At 35.1% G+C, this 22,367-nt stretch overlaps 1 protein-coding gene across 3 annotated transcripts in view; it reads left to right on the forward strand.

Annotated features, from left to right (window-relative positions):
• The window catches only part of IP3K1 (inositol-trisphosphate 3-kinase-like protein), a 64,520-nt gene extending 48,175 nt beyond the window's left edge, over window positions 1-16,345 (forward strand). For 2 of the 3 annotated variants that reach the window (XM_090105610.1, XM_090105611.1), the window contains 2 exons: window positions 14,828-14,977; window positions 15,208-16,345. In XM_090105610.1, the coding sequence (XP_089961736.1) occupies window positions 14,828-14,977; window positions 15,208-16,128 (1,071 nt within the window). In that variant the 3' untranslated portion in view covers window positions 16,129-16,345. Of the gene's footprint in view, window positions 1-14,447; window positions 14,717-14,827; window positions 14,978-15,207 lie in introns of those variants that run through there. The other variant, XM_090105612.1, reaches the window with a different exon arrangement.
• Window positions 16,346-22,367: the final 6,022 nt, after the last annotated feature.

Consider the following 22,367-nt stretch of genomic DNA (forward strand, 5'->3'; position numbering starts at 1 on the left):
CATACTATCACGACCATAAATACCAAATAGACTTCTTGATTCAGTTCATGATTATTGACATAAAAACATACAAATATTTTTTTTTTATTGGATATAATACGTTTTTCAGGCATTTTACTTTTGTCCCCATAAATCATCTACATGGCACAGGTCTCACAGACAACCGTAATTTAGTTATGGAAACAAAACACAAATGGCGCGGTAGATTCCTAAACAACAAGCTAAACACAACAATTAACTGTCGGGCTCAAACGCCATTTTGATTTGTATAAAATCACGGCAACAGTCGTCCGAGCGATGTTGGTGAGTGTGGGGTGGCTTTATTGTCAGTCCGTCAGACAACTGTGATTAAAGCATAAGTACTTGATGCATTGTTATCAATTATACTACACGAGATGCGCTTTCGTCTATAATTTAGTGTGAGCTGAGATTAATATATAAAATAACAATAGTATTTGCTTGGCGGCTCAAAACGTTAAAAATGTCCCGCGGACAACCAGTCACTGGGCCAACCAAAGTGGTTGTACCATGGACAATTTGGTTGTACCTAGGACAATAATTATATAAAACTTATACTTTAACAGTAAAATAGTTCATGTTTTGTTTATTACTCGGCTGTTTCGGGAACACATTTTTATTACGCGATTTTATGTCTAGTTTAATTGTAATTTTAACATTTCAAAAATCAAGACGCTACTACTACAACTAAGATGTCCCCATATGAAAATCACATTATACTTCATTCATTCAGTTATATCGAGAATCAGTTCATTTTAATTAAGTAAAATCAATAATGCGATACGTAACAACCTCGCCTTAATAGTTTTTTTGTAAAAAATATCACTATTTCCGCTTTACTGAAACTTTTTTATATATGAAACATTATTTGGTTGTTCAAAAGACATCATTCGTTTCAATTTTAATAAAAATATTTCGTATTTTGGGTGTAAATAGAACAAATATCAAAATATTATTTATTATTTAATATTAGAAGAATTTGTTTTAATTCTTAAGGGAATTTAACATTTAAAAAAGTACTATTGTGTAAGTTGTCCAAAGGACATTATTTCCCGTGAATAGATCGGTTCGTGAAGGTAAATCCACAAATGTATTAAATCAACTGCACTGCTGCTTATATAATCTTAATCTACGAAGAATTATCTTCTAAATGAAATACTAAAATGCTGAAAATTAAGTAAAAAAAAAAAAATACGAGAAAATTATGATCGGGACCTTTAAAAATTGATTGACCCTTTAATGCTTTCGGCTTCAGAGTCTTCATTTTTGAAAGAAATTATTTAGAAGAAATTTTTTTCTCTAAAGATCCATTCAGATACTTATGAAGAAAATACTTTATGTGCTTTTATACTGTTAACTCAGCAAGCTAAGCTTTTATACTGTTTTTGTCTATGGCACTAACCGACCATAATATGTATATGTCACGGCTAAAGGTAGGTGAGAACATAAACTTAAGATTAGCCGGCTAAACTTAGGTTTATTTTCGACGAGGTGTTAATGTTAGTTTGTTCTATCTTTAGCCGGCTAAACTTAAGTGTAACCGCAGGCCCGTGGCTAAAAATGTCGGGGTGGGTAGATTTGGTTAGCGCCGGGCCGGTGGAGGGCTTGAGGGGCCCGCACAGTGCCAGAAAACACTCGCCCTGTTCCTTACATGTATTATAGTAACCAAATCTACCCACCCCGACTCAGGGCAGAAAGCTGGTGGCTAGGTTAGGTTAGGTTAGAACTCTTAAGACCCGCACGAGCCGAGCGAGCGCAGCGAGCGTGCTGCGGCAGCAGCCGGCGAAGTGCCAGAAAACACTCGCCCTGTTCCTTACATGTATTATAGTAACCAAATCTACCCACCCCGACATTTTTAGCCACGGGCCTGCGGTTACACTTAAGTTTAGCCGGCTAAAGATAGAACAAACTAACATTAACACCTCGTCGAAAATAAACCTAAGTTTAGCCGGCTAATCTTAAGTTTATGTTCTCACCTACCTTTAGCCGTAACATATATAATAAACGATTTTCACTGCCCCGTGACTATTTCTATTCCATTTGAGTTTATTTTCAAAAATATATTCTTTGCTCGTCTTTGACAGTTTACGGGTGACATTTTAATATTATCGTGTAATATACTTTATTGGGCGGATAAGTTTTATACATGGGTTGAAAAATCGGGTTTGACGCATTTGGTGCACTTCTCAACTTGTACACCATGCTCAAATGGTGAACTTAGCAACTTGTACACTTCTCAAATGGTACACTTCGCAACTGGTACACTTCTCAAATGGTGCACTTCGCAGTCGGTGCACTTTTTAAGATTAGTTGAGATTTGGAAAAATTGTGTAAAAATGAAAGAATTTTTGGTTTTGGATGTTTAATTTTATTATTACTTTTTAAGATTAGTTGAGATTTGGATAAATTGTGTAAAAATGAAAGAATTTTTGGTTTTGGATGTTTAATTTTTATGTCAACAAAATAATAATAATTAAACTATACAGAATCACCTTAGACACGCAAAGCTTTTATTTAATTAGTAATAGTTAAAAGTTTTAAAAGTTAAATAATAATATTACAAAGGTTATTGATATAATATGATATTATATCATATCTTTATTATGATATTTTTTTACTGTAAATCTACTTTTTTTTTCTTACATAATTATATTATTTTTATTATATCCGAGTCACATTTTTATTTTTGAAAAAATAAAAATGAACCCAAATGTTATAGTGTTTAAGGTTATTCTGAATAGTTTAATTATTATTATTTTGTTGACATAATTATAAAAATTAAACATCCAAAACCAAAAATTCTTTCATTTTTACACAATTTTTCCAAATCTCAACTAACCTTAAAAAGTGCACCAACTGCGAAGTGCACCATTTGAGAAGTGTACCAGTTGCGAAGTGTACCATTTGAGAAGTGTACAAGTTGCTAAGTTCACCATTTGAGCATGGTGTACAAGTTGAGAAGTGCACCAAATGCGTCAAACCCGAAAAATCGGCCCTAAGTTATAAAGATCCATTTATTATTTTCTGTAAAGGTCATTGGTACCTATTGTATTCTATTTTCGTTGGTCCTCATGTCTGTATTTCATAAATGGGTAATTAATTGTTTAACCTGTACCTTAAAGTTCAAACGACTTAAATGTACAAATACATTCAACTACTATTGACCGTGATTTTATTTATAAACGAGCGTAAAATAAATTATGAAACACGTGATGTTAAATAAATATAAATTATTTGTATTAATAGGTAATGACTTTTTGAGTTTTTTTTTAGTTTGACTCAAAAAAAATATGTCCTAGCCTTTATTAAAAATTAAAAACATACCTAGTCAAGATAATTATTGCAGTAGTTACAGGCGAAACGTGTAGAGGATTCGTCAAGATTCACATAACTAAATATCTATGTTCGAAAAAAAAAATACAATTAAAAACATGGAGTATTTTGTTTTTCAAGATATGTAAGTTTAAAACTGAAATTACTCAAATAAGTTTCCGAAGAATAATGCTCAGTTTCATCTCCTTTTAGAGTTGTTTTATTGAATACTTCCCGGGTGCATTTAAATGAATTATCGTGTTGTTTATTTAAATGCAATGAGAACCTTTTACGTCACATTGGATAATACAAGCGGAAATAATCACAAATCATTCAGCTAGCTTCCTTGTTGGCACCTTTAACCCGAAGATATTTATGCGCCTACACTTGGAGTCAGTCACTGAACATGGCGTAATTATTAATTTGAATGCAATGGCAAAGGGAGAGGATATATTGTACCTACAGTTGCACTGATGACTGTGATTCAAGGTTTTCTTGGGTACTTATCTTTGACGTTCCTCTTTATTCTGCATTTTTACTTGGATAGACAAACATTTATTCACAAAAAATATCTATATAGCTATCTAGGATACATCTCTCTATCTTTTAATATGATGTTTCAACTGGGAATCTGACATACTATACATCTGAATGATTAAGAATATAGATTTTGTTTCTAGGTGCAGACGATTTCTATATCCTATTCTCTAATATCTATACATATTCATTAAATGACTATAATTCTTTAATAATAAGAACTATGACACATTAAAAACCAGTGTTTATTTTAATAATCTCCTTTCCGTTATTGACTCATAGTACCTACCTATGCTTTGGATTCAAGTCTCTACATCACTGTAATATTTTAACTTAAATACGCATCACGTTTTTAAGGTTACCATTGTAATCGTGAAAAATAGATACTTATACTAAATGCAACTTATAAAGCATTTTTTTAAGATTCCATTGATAACTAAATATTTTATTCAATGGAATGTAGTTATGTGCATAGCTGTTAATCTGTAAAACATGAAAAAGTTTTTAAACATGTGTTAACATAGTTCTAAACCACTCTAAACAGTATCGGGATAGCTAGTTTAAGCGCTCGCAAGCGTGGGCAGCCTCCGCAGTCAGTCTCAGGGTACAGACGGCCGGATGCACTAATTTGGGTCATTTAACGACCACCGTTTCAGAAATCTGCCTTTCGACTTATTTAATCTATATTAGTACAGCACGGCCTGTTATTAAAGCTTTAAAATATTATATGGATGATTCGAAAACAATTTAATTATTTACTATTATATTATATTTTTTAAGACGCAAGCGGGTCACTATTGACGTCATGATTAGACTCCAGTTTATTGGCTTATTAACATATAATTAGCTCATTCATTGGAATGTAAGTTTTAATTTTGTCGTATATGTTTATTTTATTTGAACTTTCAGCGTTCTGTAACTGTCAAAAAGATCAAAGTATTTAATATAAGGACATTACGCGGTAAATTGCAAACAATTTAGGTACATACCTACACCTAATTGAACATTTGACATACTTACATTTTGATTTCGTAGTAATTATTATGATTCATTCAAAAGAAAATTCAATGGATAATTGTTGTATTTATATTTTTAATCGCATAGTGAAATAAATCAATGTTTAATAATTTGAATTATGAGATATAAATTTCGTTTTATCCCATGATAATTTATAACTCCCAAAGACACTTCTACCATAGTCTTATTTTTCTCATTTACCATGTAAGTATATATTTGAACAAGCGCTACTGAATAATTAATTAGTGTTTGCTCTAAGTTGATTAAAACGGTAACGAAGCGAATGAGGTGCATAACAATGTGACCCATTATGGTTCTGTCGGCGCCGCCCATAACTTGTTGTGCAATACCACAGAGAATGACTAAAGGACATGGCGAGATGGTGTTACACAATACTATAAAACACATGTGGGGAATGGGGATCGACATTATCCCACTGAATTACGAAGTAATAAATAAATAAATAATAAATAAATAAATATTGTAGGACATTATTACACAAATCAACCTAGTCCCACAGTAAGCTCAATTAAGGCTTGTGTTGTAGGTACTAGGCGACGATAAATATAATATTTAATAAATACATATATAGATAATAACACCCAGACCCAAGAACAAATAATTGAGTTCATCACACAAATATTTGCCCTGACCGGGGATCGAACCCGGGACCGTCGGATCAGTAGGCTATTACTTTACCACTGCGCCAACCGCGTCGTCAGTAATGCTAACGAATTACAAAAAAATGTTACTACATGTTCATTGTTCATGTATCGTGCAATTTACATAATAATACCATAATAGATAATCTTGGTAATCTTACGAGATCGTGTATAATTTGTATGTCCTATGGCAAAGAAAGGTATGATGTCAACAAGACGAAGGTGACCATCTTAACTGTACGCTTAACATAGCTTAGGGCGAATTTTTATCTAATACTAGCGGTCCGCCCCGGCTTCGCCCGTGGTATATGTTTACGTTTTTTCTACATAAAAACCATCATCGTACTTCAAGGAATATAATAAAAAAAGAATTATCGAAATCGGTTCAGCCGTTCTCGAGTTATGCGCTTACCAACACATTTTGCGATTCATTTTTATATCTAACTAGCGGTCCGCCCCGGCTTCGCCCGTGGTACATAATATTTACGTTTTCTCTACATAAAAACCATCCTCGTACTTCAAGGAATATAATAAAAAAAGAATGATCGAAATCGGTTCAGCCGTTCTCGAGTTATGCGCTTACCAACACATTTTGCGATTCATTTTTATATATAAGACTAGCGGTCCGCCCCGGCTTCGCCCGTGGTACATATTTACGTTTTCTCTACATAAAAACCATCCTCGTACTTCAAGGAATATAATAAAAAAAGAATTATCGAAATCGGTTCAGCCGTTCTCGAGTTATGCGCTTACCAACACATTTTGCGATTCATTTTTATATATAAGACTAGCAGTCCGCCCCGGCTTCGCCCGTGGTACATATTTACGTTTTCTCTACGTAAGAACCATCCTCGTACTTCAAGGAATATAATAAAAAAAGAATTAACGAAATCGGTTCAGCCGTTCTCAAGTTATGCGCTTACCAACACATTTTGGGATTCATTTTTATATTATAGACTAGCGGACCGCCCCGGCTTCGCCCGTGGTACATATTTACGTTTTCTCTACTTAAAAACCATCCTCGTACTTTAAGGAATATAATAAAAAAAGAATTATCGAAATCGGTTCAGCCGTTCTCGAGTTATGCGCTTACCAACACATTTTGCGATTCATTTTTATATATAAGATATGTACTTGTCGTACCGTGAAACTACATAAACTATAAAGTTTGTTCACACGTTACCAGAAGCACAGACTAATAATAATATACTACGTATACAACCAGAAGTGTTATATAATATTATTTCTTCATTTACGGTCAGTCATAACGGCTTCAAAGATGTCAATACTCATATTTTGTAAATGATGAATTTTATTTATTTTAGATATAGGCCACCTATTTTAACGCAAAAACATATCTAAGTAAAAAGTTACCTATTATCTTCTTATTTGTTAGAGCAGCCTTAATACTTCCTTATTATATGAAAATGTAATTTATGTAAATACGTCAATGCGATATCTTTCAATGTGCTTCTTATATTTTCTTCAACGTGATATGAGGGACAAAAAATTATATAAGTAGTTATATTTCCACAAAATGTTGGGCTGGTAGTAGGTTCAAATAAATATTTATACTTTAGTAGGTGCTCAAACAATAAATTTAAACTGAAAATGTCGAAACATTTTTGAATAATGTGAAATGTGACGCACGGAGTAGCCTTGTAGATGCGCCTTATTTCGTAACAAGACGATCAACTGCGAACAACTCACAGGGAAACATGGCTTTGTGTTTGTGTGGTCAGTCGACATATTACATACGATCCCGTGTCAACTCCTATGATATGCAATCCATGTATAGTCATTATTTTCCAAAATATAAAAAAGTTTTAGATGTTTATAATAGATTTGATTTCAAGATAAGTAAAATACAAGCCAATTTATATTATTTATTTTGTAAGGTTTTTAATATTTAAATGATGAATATACCTACTTGTCAACGGTGTATTTATGTTATTGTCAAGCATAAATAAAAAATATGTCGCATTTTAATTCAATTTCAACTCGAATGGTTTTTCAAAAATTTTCCTGTTGCATAGTACGTAGTAGTCGAATTTATTCATTCTTACTTGAAGCGAACACGGAATCGATAACAAATAGACACATTGTTTGTATTGCAAATATAATAAAATTTTAAACATTATAAAATAATAATTGAATGATATAATAGTTCAGTTTCGTTGGTCTTTGATACCGGTTTTATAGAGCCTTGATAATATTTTAGAATCTCGTCCGCGTGCTGGGGCGAGGTGAACAACAAATATAAAACTATAAAGCCGCCACCTTTGTTCTTTTACACCGTTAAATGAATGTGCGGTTGACTGAAGTTGTTGTTATTATTTTCTTTAACCTTGTGACATTTCCAATTACGAAAACAAGACCAGACATTCAAAACTCAAAAGTCGTAAAAATATAAGGCCAGTTGTAAGGTATTTTTTAAATATCAGAATGAAATTTTTAAACTAGGCTAAGGCGTGTGGTATGTGATTGCATACCAGTTAGGCTGCAGACCCTATTTACGAAACTCTATATATGCTATGACGTCGCTAACGCTTCGCATTTGTTCTTATTTAACATACAATGTACGGGTGCGCATTAGTATCTAATCTTAAATGTATATTAAAGTCGTTTTTTTATTGAGTAAATAAGGATGAATAACGTCATTTCCCCTTCCGTCATGTACATATTGTGAATTTTGATCGTAAAATAATTATGATTCTTATCAACCAACTATGTAACTCGTAAAATTTGGCACACGTACTTTGTTGAATTATTTTCACGCTTCCTGGGTTGCATCGAATTTATCGAATACAAAATACCTTCCAGTATTGTTTCTGTCGTATAATTAAGTTTCTGATAGAAAAATACACACAGGAATGTAGGTACGTATCACATAGAGCAAGGCGTTTTAATTAATTGCACGAATGCCGTCATTATGTGGTTAAGTGATTTTACGTGATTCACAATATAAAGACGATTATTTATTATTCAGCCTCAAGAGAAACACTGCGTTTATGCATGTATGCGATCGTTGTTAACATTTTAATGCATTTGCTGTGACGCCGCGCTCGTCCTCAAATTGTAGGCGCTAAAGACATGGTGTACGAGTTCCGCTTTGAATTACACTTCGCTTATAATTTGTATTCGCTAATGTCTGCTTCCGCTTGCCGATATAACAATTGACCCCGAATCGTCGACGCCTACAAGGAGTCGCTGATTATCCTCAAACTGAAAGGGCACCTACTTACAGATGCGGTACCTACTGCTGTGTAAGTGCGGTGCAATTATCTAGATATCTGAGAAATAGTAATTAAGCGATCAACCTATTTCCTATATTATTGTTCATTTGAATTACATTAAAAATAATTACAAATAAAATGGATGAATTAACGACACTAACATTTACGTTTTACAGTAAAAAAAACCGTTTAAAATTGGTACCTGAAATTATTTAACGAGCTCTTACATTAAGCTCATTTGTTATTAGTAAAAATTTAAATTCCATAATTAGTATGTCAACCACAGATGTCATCGCAAAACGCTTTAAAACAAGTGTCCAAAATATTGACTTGTCGAGCATTCCGTCACGGAATAAATGAACGCTAACGGGCTATTGTCACTATTGTGATATGTAAGGACAATACGCCGTCCCCAAAGAACTAATAACGTGTCACATCTATACTCATAAAGCTGAAGAGTTTGTTAGTTTGTTTGGTCAAACCTGTGGGTCAAACTATACTCAGGAAGAATGGGCTGATTTGAAAAATTATTTTGTAGAGTAAGCCCACGGACATATATCAAGATAGACTAAGCGAGTGTATGTACTTCCCGTGTCCAAACTACGATTATGAAACTTACTTGACGCTGGCCTACACTCAGTCCGCGCTTGCAGTTCGCCAAGGAAAGACGTGAAGCTGAATAAAGTAAAATGCCGAATTACGCCGTTATAAACTGTAGAAACTCCACAGCTGTGAGTGGCCGAGTTAGCAGAGATGTTTCCTTCCACCGGTAAGTAATTTTCTAATCAGAATATGCACTATTTATTTTAAAATCAAATAAAGAATATCTGTGGAAAACGATCGTGACAAACACGGATACCAAATCATACGAAATGATTCGGAATACATTGCGGCTTTTACTTGGCACGGTAAAGATCGCGTCGTATGATAACAAGCAATGAATAGCGTCTTCTCATTTTTCTGTTCTCATTTTTCTGTCCAATTTTGTGGTTAGTGATGTTCATTTGATGCAACAGTTCTCGATTCTAATCGATTTTATAATCGAACAGATAAATGATAATTTGAAGGAGCAATTTTTCAGAAAAAAAGGCATAGATTTTTTTTGTCATTTAATACGACTTGACCTAGAACTTTTAAGTATTTTAATACAAAGGTACTAAAAATAAATATTATGACATGGACGCCATTAGTTAAAGTGTCATCTTGGGAGTTTTTTAAGAAAACTCCTTATTGCTTAGACTATGTTTGTTTTTTCAGTTTTCCAAGTAACCCGAACATAAAAGGAAAATGGATCGATGCAACGGGACATAAAGATTGATTGATTGACAGTTTCATTACTTTCTTTCGATGGCCTCTCTAGTACGTAGTACATGGTAACTCAATGGGCATATGTAAGAAAAAGCTAAAACACATTAGTTTACTTGTTAGAATATTAAAAGGTTTATAACTTTATTTTATCATCCCTCTGTCTATGGTAATTATCATTTTTCTGTCTTGAATCGATTTAGTAATCGATTACGATTCATTTATTTGACTACCTCTTAGACATAGATCTAGTTTGATCTGATTTCTTTCGATTTACTTCGATGGGATAGGACGATACTAGAATCGCCGCGCGAGTGGCGGCCTAATCGATTTAGCGTAAAATGAAATTAACATCACTAAAAAGCGCTCGTGACGTCATAACGCGTCAAGGTCAGTACAAAAAATATGACACGCTTGGTTTTCATACAGATCGCGGTACTTGCGTTGTCTACTTATATATACATGTCTGTGAGTAAGCCTCATGAAAATTTTACTCACTATGATATACTGTGGTCAGATGAATTATTAATTTCAAATTGTTTGTGGAAATATGGCAATAGCATAGAAGTAAGTAATAAATATTCAAATAATCATATATTGTTGTATATGTATAAATGTACATATTTAGAGAAATGTAACACGCTTTTATTATATTTTATAATGTAAAACATTGATCTTGATCCTATTGGGGTAAAATACGAGTTTAATATATGTATTGCATTTGAATGACGTCTGTATGAAACTTGATTCATTAATACTGGAAACTGTTTAGTTAGTAATGTTTACTATATCCGGTCTACGCAATTTTCTATGAACTAATGTTTTATTACGTACGCAGCTGTACAAACAATTTGTGTTTTTATTCGTATCCACAAAAAAATCAATATGTCCATAAACACTAGGTACACACTACAGTCGTACGTGTAACAAAGTTTTTGATACAATAAGTACATCAGTATCACATCACCTATAATAATCTATATAATAGTTTCAGGCAAAAGAAAAATAACGGTTGGCGAAAGACAAACATATTACATTCTTTGAATTTTCCTGTAGGTAAATATTATTTACTTAAACTATGTACAAACTAGAAAAAATGTGTTTCTAATATAAAATTTAATCAATAATATCAAAGATATCTATTATGCTACAAATTTTATTAAACGATTGAGTCATGGAAATATTAAATTGTTTAAAAATTTGGATATAACCCATCCGTTCGATTTCTTGCAGCTGTGTCAACAATACAGCAAAACCATTTGCGCGGGTTTGTCCGACGTCATGAGGCCAATTTAAATACTTCGGTTAAGGCGTTCTATTGATAAATAGTGTTTTTCGGAAAAAATATTATTCATCAATATTCATATAAATAAAATAGAGTGACGTTTAACATGTGTTTCAAGAAAGTTGAATGAAACAATCGAGAGAAACTTATCTGCTGTTGTTTTCTTACATTATTTTCAGTAATGAGTCACTACCGCTTTATATATTCAAATAAATATGTTAATATATTCAAGTTTTATATATAAGTAATTGTGAATATATTATAAAAGTATAAATGGCACTGTGCTGTATAGAAACTAAAAAATATACCTACAACTAACTAATTAATCCAGTATAATTTTTTATCCATAAAACAGGAACGATAAATAAAACAAACTACATAATATGTATACGCATTGGCTTCATGCCCAAGTATTGGAATAAACATTAATAGTGATCATTGTCCGTCTCTCATTGATTCTGATTTTTATTATTAAACGTATAACGAAATCTTAAGATTTTATAACAAACGCCCCAAGAAGAAAAGCGAATATAAAATGTAAAAAACATATCACTTCTACCGGTGCACCAATATTTTAAATAACAGGTTTGGTAAACATAATACCTGAGTAATTATGATATCTAATGAATAAAACAGAATGTTGTTGACGTCATTTTCACTTTTGATACAATGACTTATAATTAAACTTGAACATAAGTAACCATTAGTTTAATTGCTTCATAATTAAATTTTACTCATTTACAAATATAAATTCCCAGTGGTTCGTTTTACATAAACGTGAAAATAATTCATCTTATAAATGCACTGGCATATAAGAAGCTGTGCAAACTGAGCATTATACCTATGTTAGCTGGTGCTAAACATATTTGATTTACACCTACAGGCACGATCACAAACAATTACAAACATAGGAAAAGTACGAGCAACAATATTCTCGTCAACAAAATGACCGTGCTCTATATTTTACTCTACCTTCGATACTGTATGTCGTTTATTAAGAAAATTCAATCGATACTTAATATAAACCTATTCAATATTATTAGGTTTACATCATATCTTCAACGAATTACCTTTTATTGTCGAATCGATGACGATTAAAGGTGCTATCACTTACGTATTCAATAAGCAAGAACCCGAGAGATGTTTTCTTTATATAAAAAGTTACGTATAATTGAGAGTGATATAACGAATTTATGCATCAATAAAATATATTATGCATACATTTGACCTGTTGGCCGACAAATCATGATAAAAACAGTGCAATCTATATGCAGTTTCGGCCTCCAGACTGTGCATAAAGCAAATCATTGTCTGCGCATAATGCACTTGCTAGGGCCGGATTTTCAAAGCTCCAAATAATATAAATAATAAATAATATAAAATTTCAAATATATAAATAGTACATATACTTAAAATTAAAGCTTAAACATTGTAGAATGGACATTACAAAATTATGCAAGTGATGGATTTATAAATCAATGGAAGGCATAATATTATAAAAAAATAACAAAGTTGTTATCGCTTGTTGAACTTAGTAATATGACTGTTTAGTAAAAGAGAGTTGTGACACACCGCGTTTATGTCTGAAGAATGATGATTCTAATCTATAAAAAATCGTCTGCAAAAAAGACTTGGTGGCAGTTAACACCCTATTAGTCGCTCTCAATTGAACGGTTAATTTATTTCAATTTCACTAAACACATGTTGAAAAGGTTAGTTCGGCCCCTTCTGAAATAAATGCAGCGCTGTAAGTCTACGAACTGTACTAGCTTTTGTAACATGACCCTGACCCATTTTGCATGAAAGGGTACAATTTATTCATTGGTTCTCTCAAACTCGACAATTTTATCCACTACCCACTTAACGTAATATATTCCTTATAAGTCTTATAAGTCAAAGTCATATGCTTTGATTTCTATATACTAAGTATGTAGTTATAGTTATAGTTGGGTGTAGCTCAGCATTGAGAGAAAGATAAACAAAATCAAATTGTAATGTATGCATTACCTACGTCTAAAACATTATCACCTATTATTGGCAGTAAACTCGTGAACTGAACATAGTCTAGACTTCAGTCTAGGTAATGAAATCGGAACGGACTTTAATGACGTACTAGGTGTTTATTACTGGACTTGTATTAACTGCAATATTAAATACCATTCGCATTAATAAATAACCAAAATTAAAACAACAAACATTAAAAAAAAAGTTAAAGAAGAATTTCTTCGAGCTTATCCACGAATATAGCTGTATATTTTTATCATGTCTACTTTATTCTACTTACTTTACTGCCACTTTTAAGTATGTACTTCATAATTGGACAACATGCGTGGTTAAGTTTTTATATGAAAACGTCAGGACACGTTTGGATGCAAAGCGCGTCTTCCCGTCACGTCATGGCTTTTGTCTTAAAAACAAAGCATTTACGTCATGTCATGCCCCGGTTACATTTATCCCAGCTTCTTTTTGGTATTTAATTACTTAAGTTGAAAAATTAATCTTATATATTTTTTTAAAGTACTACAAGCATCACGTCACGGCATTTATGTTAATTTTTATATATTCATGAATACTTTTAAGAACTAATAATATACCTACTTATTAATTTGAACTGTATACGGAATACATTAAGAAGACATAATGTATTTTTAAACAAAATCTTTTAAAGAATGTTAATTAATAAAAATAATATAAATTTAGTAAGTATTATAAACCTGTAAAATATTCAATCTCAAGACGCTACCATCAACGCACTCCAAAAAACATATGAAATGTAGAGCCCTGTGGTAGAGCCATATGATTGACATTAAAAATGTGAACTAAACGATTTATAGTAATAACTTTTTGAAGTTATGTCTATTAATTTTCAAATAAACGAAGATATTTTTTTTTAATATTTCATGTATGTGTAAAAACATACTTACATCAGAGATCATACGCTTGATAGCAAAAAACTAAATTTTGTACGCTTAGAGCGTGTAAACAACACTGTCAAAGCACTTTCCTGGCGCTAAATGCATTAGTCTCTCTAGCTGTATGTGAAAAACATACGCTAGGAAAACTGGCGGCGGAGGCGTGCGGTGCGGGCGCGAGCATACGTCACGAGAAAGCCGAGGTCTCTATATAAGCAAGGTTGCCCTCCCTCTGGCATCACTCGCAAGTAAGCACTAGACGTCAAGTCGATCGCTACTCGTACTCTCGTTATTCGCTCATTTGTGTTCGCGCTCTCAACGCTCGCGTACGCCATGACTGTTACAAGCAAGATGAACAGTGTCTCCCGCCAATCGGTGTTCAGCCGCCTGGGCCCGGGCGGGCTCCTCTACACCGCTAACAAAATACTAGCGGTACGTTATCATACTGTGTGGTGTTTTACACTAAACAAATGATAGTGAAAATATATTCTGTAGTGTGCTTTGTGATGTGGTGTTTCAATGTGCTATTTCTGTTGTTCGCAGGTCGCTGCTGGCAAAGATGAAGAACGCTGGCGTGGCAAGGAGGATGGTGCCCTTTTCAAACGTTGGAGGCGCACGGCATCTTCCGTGGAAACTACCCCTGCGACACCCACCCCTCCTCAGCCTTCAGAGTTGCTGAAATTTTTAGCTATTGTAAGTATCTATAATAAATTATAGAACAAAAAGGTTTTTTAATACATAGGTATAAACTCTCTAGTCTAAATTACAATTGAATACCAAAATATTTGGTTTAATAGCAAAAATATCAAAAAAATACCTCTAGTCATTTTCGGTATGGTTAATATTTCAATTTATTAAAAACGGTGTCTTGAAAAGTTTATAAATATTATTTATTTATATTTATATTTTTTTGTTATTTACAGAATGCACTCGAGCTCTCAGCTCCAGCGTCGGACGCTCTGCTGAAGACTCGCTCGTCGGAGTGGTTCCAGCTGTCGGGCCACCCCGGCTCGCTGGCGCCCGCCGGCCCCGGCACGGTGTGGAAGCGGCGCGCGCCCGGCGACCACCCCGCGCACAACCCCGAGCGCGACGCGTACGTCGCCCTGGCGTCCTGTCCCCACATGCGCTCCGCCATCCCCCGCTACTACAGGGAACTTGAATACGGTGGCGAACATTTCATTGAACTTCAAGATCTCCTGCACGGTTTCCGCGACCCACACGTTATGGACGTCAAGATGGGAACTCGCACTTTCCTAGAAGACGAAGTCAGCAATGCCCGTGCTCGCGCTGACCTCTATGAGAAAATGATTCGGCTCGACCCCAATGCGCCCACGGAGGCGGAACATGCCGCACGTGCGGTCACTAAGCTGAGATACATGCAATTCCGAGAACAATGCTCGTCCTCAGCGGAACAAGGTTTTAGAATCGAGGCTGTTAAGCTACCCGGCCAACCGCCCTTAACGGATTTACAGAAAGTACGTGAACCAAAGCATCTCGCCTCCACGGTTGCGAGGTTTCTTGGTGATGATGATCGCGCCCGTCGCGCCATTGCCGCTCGCCTCCGAGAAATACGGGAACTCTTTGAAAATTCTGAATTCTTCAGAACTCACGAGATTGTTGGAAGCAGTATATTTATTATTTATGATGATGAACGTGTCGGTGCGTGGCTCATTGACTTCGCTAAAACGAGACGTGTACCGGAAGGCCTAAAAGTAACTCATCGTGAACCATGGGAGCAAGGGAATCATGAAGAAGGCTTTTTATACGGCCTGGATAGGCTGATTGAAACCATAGAGACGGCAAAGCTACCTGAGGTGGCGGTGGAGCAGGACGTTTCTCGTTGAAGAAACGATATATTGAAACCTGGACACGCCTTGCGGTCACTGCACCGATTGCCTGGCGCTCGCGCCCCAGTGCCAGCCGTTTTCCCGCGCTCCTGTCGCGGTGGAGATGTACAGAAAATAACGTTTGTGTGTTATAATTGCGAAAAGAGTCTTCGCTTTTTGTTAATGATCTAGTCGTAATATTTAATGAAATATAATTTAATGAATTGCTTACAAATGTCTTTGATTTTACCTTTTATCTAATTAAGCTTTAAATAGTAGCTCAGTTTCTTTTTCTTTGGTACAAAATTTAGAACAATCGTTAAAATAGTTACCATGTAGTTAAATGAAGGTTTATTATGTACTGTCTTATTTAAGTTTTTGCTCATTGGCATAACTCTAGTTAATTATTCCGAGGCATAACTGGATTGATCAATCACATGACGCCATCTATCATCAATTTCTTTACACTTCCGATATAAATATATATGTATAATTTTGAGCGGCAACACTAGATGGCAACAAACAATATTTATTACAAAGATCTGATTTGAATATATAAAATGAAAACGTAGATGATTGTAGGCAACATCTACTTATGGAAGACATTTACACATTGTTCAAGTCGTTTATACATAAAACATACAAACAAATATTTCGGAATAAATAATTTTCATTCATAGAACAGTCATTGCCCGATAAAACATGTGCTCGTATGAATCTAGATTCTAGAAGTACATAATGATCATCAGTTGATTTTATTTTTGTATATAACTATCCCTAAAGTGCCACTCTCCCACTAACCATGTAGGTAGTTTATTAAATTACAAATTATGTATTACCAGTTACCACTTAATTTGTATCACCAGACCCATCTAGTGGTGATATCGGAAACTTTAATATTGCCTGGGGCCTTAGACAAAGTAATAATTAAAAAACGATAACGAAGTTAGAAAAGGCAAAAATGTATGGGATTGACATACGCCGCGTTAGATCACGTGGTCTATCTAATGTCAATCCCATACATTTTTCCTTTTCTAACTTCGTTATCGTTTTTTAATTGTTACTTTGTCTAAGGCCCCTGATAAGTTATCGTATAGATAGGCTGACATGTATAGTAATCAATACTATTTTTATAAGTTTTAAAATTCAGGTTTCTACATACGTAGGCAATACGCACGTAAACAAGCAACCTGTGGGCTTTTGACGTATCATCTCACTGTTTTTATTCAACTCATTAATACATACATGTCGTAGATATGTGTTTAAAATTTATTATAAAAAAATTGTACACGAACATATAGAGTAAACATAATACATAAATTAAAATAAAATCGCTCAGAACCATATTATTACTACAGAACACGACAGAGGAAGAAAGCAGATGTGCTTGTGTAGTGTATGCAGTTAGCAGTATACACTTCGCTAGCTGCTCTAAGTATAAAATCCTTCAAACAGGGAAATCTATGCCACTCTTCCAAATTACTACTTGTACAACATTTGTTTGTTTCTTTATTTATTTACCCGATACCATGAGAACTCGAGCTCACCTTCACAGGATACGGGACAGCCTAAATTATTAAGGTTCACATTACACATTAAAAAAATAATATCTAAAAAGTATCGCATTTTATAGCTATCTAATAATAATAATTATTAAAAACAAGTCTATTGGTCTTAATGCTTTTATTTATTCTTTACGACCCATTTTTTATTTAATAGTTTTTCTTTTTTAAATTTTTTATTAATTTATTAGTCCATTATAAACATAATTAGCTACAATTTCAAATGTGTAAGTATATTGATTTGTGGAGGGCAAGCTGGCAAAAGAGCGGGGTGGGATTCGGTGGGATGTCAAGACCACCAATGCCTATAAAATGCCCATAATGCTCGCTGCTGTACTTTGATGGTGGAGTACTCAAGAGAAGCAGATGTCAGCCAGTCCGCTTTGACCACGTCCGCGTCGTGCTCTCTGGGACCTTCTGCGACCGTGCTTCGCACGCTCACCATCTATGTTCAGATCGCAGATGCCAAGGACAACGGGCGAAAGGCGAGTAATCGGCGCCTTACAAACCGATTCCAACTTGACAACTTGACAGGGATGATACCCGACACAAACAGAGCTTGGCCGCAAGCTCCGAAATGGCAGCCCCATTAGCGGTCTAGGGTGCGTTGGGCTAATTACTCAACCATCCGAAAATTCTATAAATTACTGAAACCTCAGAAAATAATAATCCGGATCGATATAATACAACGACTTTTGGCTTGAAAACATGGATAAAGATTTGCTGCTGGAATGTAAAGACACTTTGGAGACCGGGTCGACTAGAAGAGCTTGCGACCTTTATGCCAAAATATAACATCGATATCATGGGAGTAAGCGAGGCGAGATGGAATGGATTTGGAGAAATAAAAAGCGACCATAATACTACATTCATATATTCAGGTAACCCTTCCGAAGGGGATAGACATGAAAAAGGGGTTGGGTTTTTACTCTCTGAAAAGGCAAGAAGATGTCTTCTGGACTGGAAACCAGTTTCAGAAAGGATAATTACTGTGCGTTTTAGAACTAGAGCACGGAATTTGTCTATAGTCCAAGTATACGCGCCTACAGAGACTTCAAGAGCAGAGGATAAAGAGATATTTTATGACCAATTAAAAAATACAGTGAACAAAATAAAACGGCAGGACATCGTTATGGTTATTGGAGATCTTAATGCTAAGGTTGGTGATAGTAATTTTGGTAGAGAAGCGTATATGGGAAAACACGGAGTGGGACACCAAAACGATAATGGTATAAGATTTGCGGACTTCTGCGCAGAAAACGAACTTGTTATTGGCGGCACCTTGTTCCCTCACAAAACCATCCACAAGACTACATGGAATCATCCCGACGGAATCACAAAAAACCAAATTGATCACATTGCTTTAAGCCGCAAATGGAGAAGGTCCCTACTGGATGTTCGAGTTAAAAGAGGTGCTGATATTGATAGCGACCACATGCTCTTAATGGCTGAACTCCGACTCAAACTTGCGGCGCATAAGACAATAAGTGAAAAAACTACAGCTCTATATAATATCTCCAAATTGGAAGAACCAGAAACCTCTGAGGCATACACTCAAGAGCTGAAAAATAAATACAATAGCCTGGATGTTAATGATCTTGATGTTAACGGGAACTGGGAGGCAATTAAGAGCGCGTTTCAGGTGGTTGGGGAATCAGTATTAGGCTTCCGCCGACGTGACACAAAGCCTTGGATGTCAAAGAGTACTTGGGAGCTAATAGAACAGAGGCGTAAAACAAAAGAAACCCTGATACAGCTATCAAAAAACTCACCCACATACGAAGAGCAAAATTTACGCTATTCATTACTACGGAAAAGCTTGAAGCGCAGCGTTCGACGGGACAGACGAAATAACACGAACTTAATAGCCGATCAAGCGCAAAAGGCTGCAGCTGCAAAGAATATGGCCGGTATCTATAAAGCTACAAAAACTCTACTCAACCAATCGGGGCATCGGTCCAATACTAAACCCCTTAAGAATGAAAATGGCGATCTTCTTACAACATCTGAACAACAGCTTAAGAGATGGTTCACCCATTTTCGCGACCTCTTGGAAACAGGCAATCCAGAGAGTTCTGACATAATTCCTTTGCACTCTCACCACCCAAAGCTCTCTAATTTTAACGTAGAACACCCAAATTGCATAGAAATCAAGCAAGCTATAGACTCACTGAAGTGCCGTAAGACTCCTGGCAAGGACAGAATAACTGCTGAGATGTTAAGAGTGGATAGCACCTTCACCGCAAAAATGCTCTTCCCCTTACTTAAACAAATATGGGAAACGGAGACAACACCCGATGATTGGAAGGAGGGTATATTAATAAAAGTTCCCAAAAAAGGAGATAGAAGCAATTGTAATAACTGGAGAGGGATAACATTACTCTCCATTGTGTCGAAGGTGCTAACTAAAATAATCTTAAACCGCCTTTCACTCGCCTTTGAAGCGACTTTGAGAGAAAATCAAGCTGGATTCAGAAAGGGCAGGTCATGTGTGGACCATATCAGTACGCTACGAATAATAGCTGAGCAATGTACAGAATGGCAATCTGATGTCTTTTATATGTTTGTTGACTTCGAAAAAGCCTTCGATACAATAAGATGGTCCGCACTTTGGCAATCCCTTGAGAATAGAGGTTTGCCTACCAAAATCATAAATATCATTCGGTCTTTCTACACCAACAGCTCTTGCAGAGTTCTTCATAATGGCCAGCTTTCCAATCCCATCAAGCTTAATTCTGGAGTGAGACAAGGATGTCTTTTGTCGCCAATTATGTTCATTGTTCTTCTTGACGATGTACTGTGCGAAGCTACAGCGCACCGAACGGGCATTCCATGGGGTAACGGCAGTCAACTCCTAGATCTTGACTACGCAGATGATATTTGCTTGGTATCAAATAGCATAGAACACCTTAATATAAATGCATGCGCACTTCAATCTGCTGCAGCAAAAGTCGGATTGAGAATCAACACCCAAAAAACTGTTGTCATGAAAACTGCATTGACAAATGAACAGCTGCAAATATCATTAAATGGAAAATCAATCCGAGAAGTACCTACATTTTGCTATCTAGGAAGTATTCTGAGCCCTAACGGTGGTGCAGAGGTTGATATTGAAAATAGAATACAGAAAGCAAAAGCTGCTTTTGCACAGTTATCTCCGATTTGGAAATCAAGTCGCTTATCCCGTCAGCTTAAATTGCGAATCTTCGAGAGCAATGTAAAGTCGATACTGCTATATGGTTGTGAGACTTGGAAAGTAACACAAGCTATCTCCAACAGACTCCAGGCCCAGTAGACAAAGTAACAATTACAAAACGATAACGAAGTTAGAAATCGCAAAAATGTATGGGATTGACATACGCCGCGTTAGATCACGTGGTCTATCTAATGTCAATCCCATACATTTTTGCGATTTCTAACTTCGTTATCGTTTTGTAATTGTTACTTTGTCTAAGGCCCCAGGTATGCCTGAACAAATGCTTAAGAAGTATATTACGAATTTTTTGGCCTGATACAATTTCTAATGAAGAACTCTGGAAAATAACCAATCAGCAACCTATAGACCAACAAATCTGCTCCAGGAAGTGGGGGTGGATAGGACACTGCCTTAGGAGGCCGGAACAAAATATAGCAAAAACAGCTTTAGACTGGACGCCCCCGAATGGTCGTAGAAGAAAAGGTCGTCCCCCTGCATCGTGGAGGAGATCCGTGGTTGCTGAACTAAATAAAACCGGCCTGTCGTGGCAAGAAGTCAAAGCAAAAGCCCAAAATCGACGTGACTGGAAAAAGTTTACTGAGGCCCTATGCTCCTCGAGGAGTTAAAGGAACAATCATCATCAAGTATATTGATTTATATACTTCTTAAACAATATCCCTGTGGCTATTTTATATTTTAGTACTATTATTTGAAGTGGAAATTTGCGTGTATTTTTGTGATAGGAGTGCAATAATCCATACTAATATTATAAATGCGAAAGTAACTCTGTCTGTCTGTCTGTTACTCAATCACGCCTAAACTACTGAACCAATTTGCATGAAATTTGGTATGGAGATATTTTGATACCCGAGAAAGGACATAGGCTACCTTTTATTGCGAAATATGTACCACGGGCGAAGCCGGGGCGGACCTCTAGTTACAAATAAAACGTAGATTCTTCAATCTTTTAAATCACGTATTCCAATATTAAAAATATGTATCCCATTTGTTACCTACAAGAAGAATAAGCTCATATTATAAGGCCAATTTTCATATGAATTGGTTCAGTAGTAACTAGTTTTACTACTGACACGCCAAATTTATTGAAATGCAATTTCCAGTATCAAAATATATTGAATGCCCTCCAAATATACTTTTAAGCACATTCAATGTACTTTTAAAATATTAATTTTTATTTGAATGAGTAATACTGATAATTATTTTTGTGAAAAATAAGAACAAAAATGCATCTTATTAGTTAAGTATTTAGTTAGTTTTCAACTTAGATCATAAGGTTTTCAAAGTAATTTTATGAAAAATATTCCTTCAAAGGCTTATAAACAAACGGCTGGATGTCAGCAGTTGAAAGAAATTCATCTGTGAAAAGAAATTGAGTAGGTATGGTGAATTGAGAAATTGGAATAAAAAGGTTATTAATAAATACAGAGGAAAAAATAAAAGAAAACTTTAACTAGTACTTATATTAGATTACAGATGCG

This window comes from Colias eurytheme, chromosome 9 (assembly GCF_061535395.1).
Source record: "Colias eurytheme isolate Ceu_HAF_F1 chromosome 9, ilColEury1 Martin Lab GWU primary, whole genome shotgun sequence".
Classification (NCBI taxonomy): domain Eukaryota; kingdom Metazoa; phylum Arthropoda; class Insecta; order Lepidoptera; family Pieridae; genus Colias; species Colias eurytheme.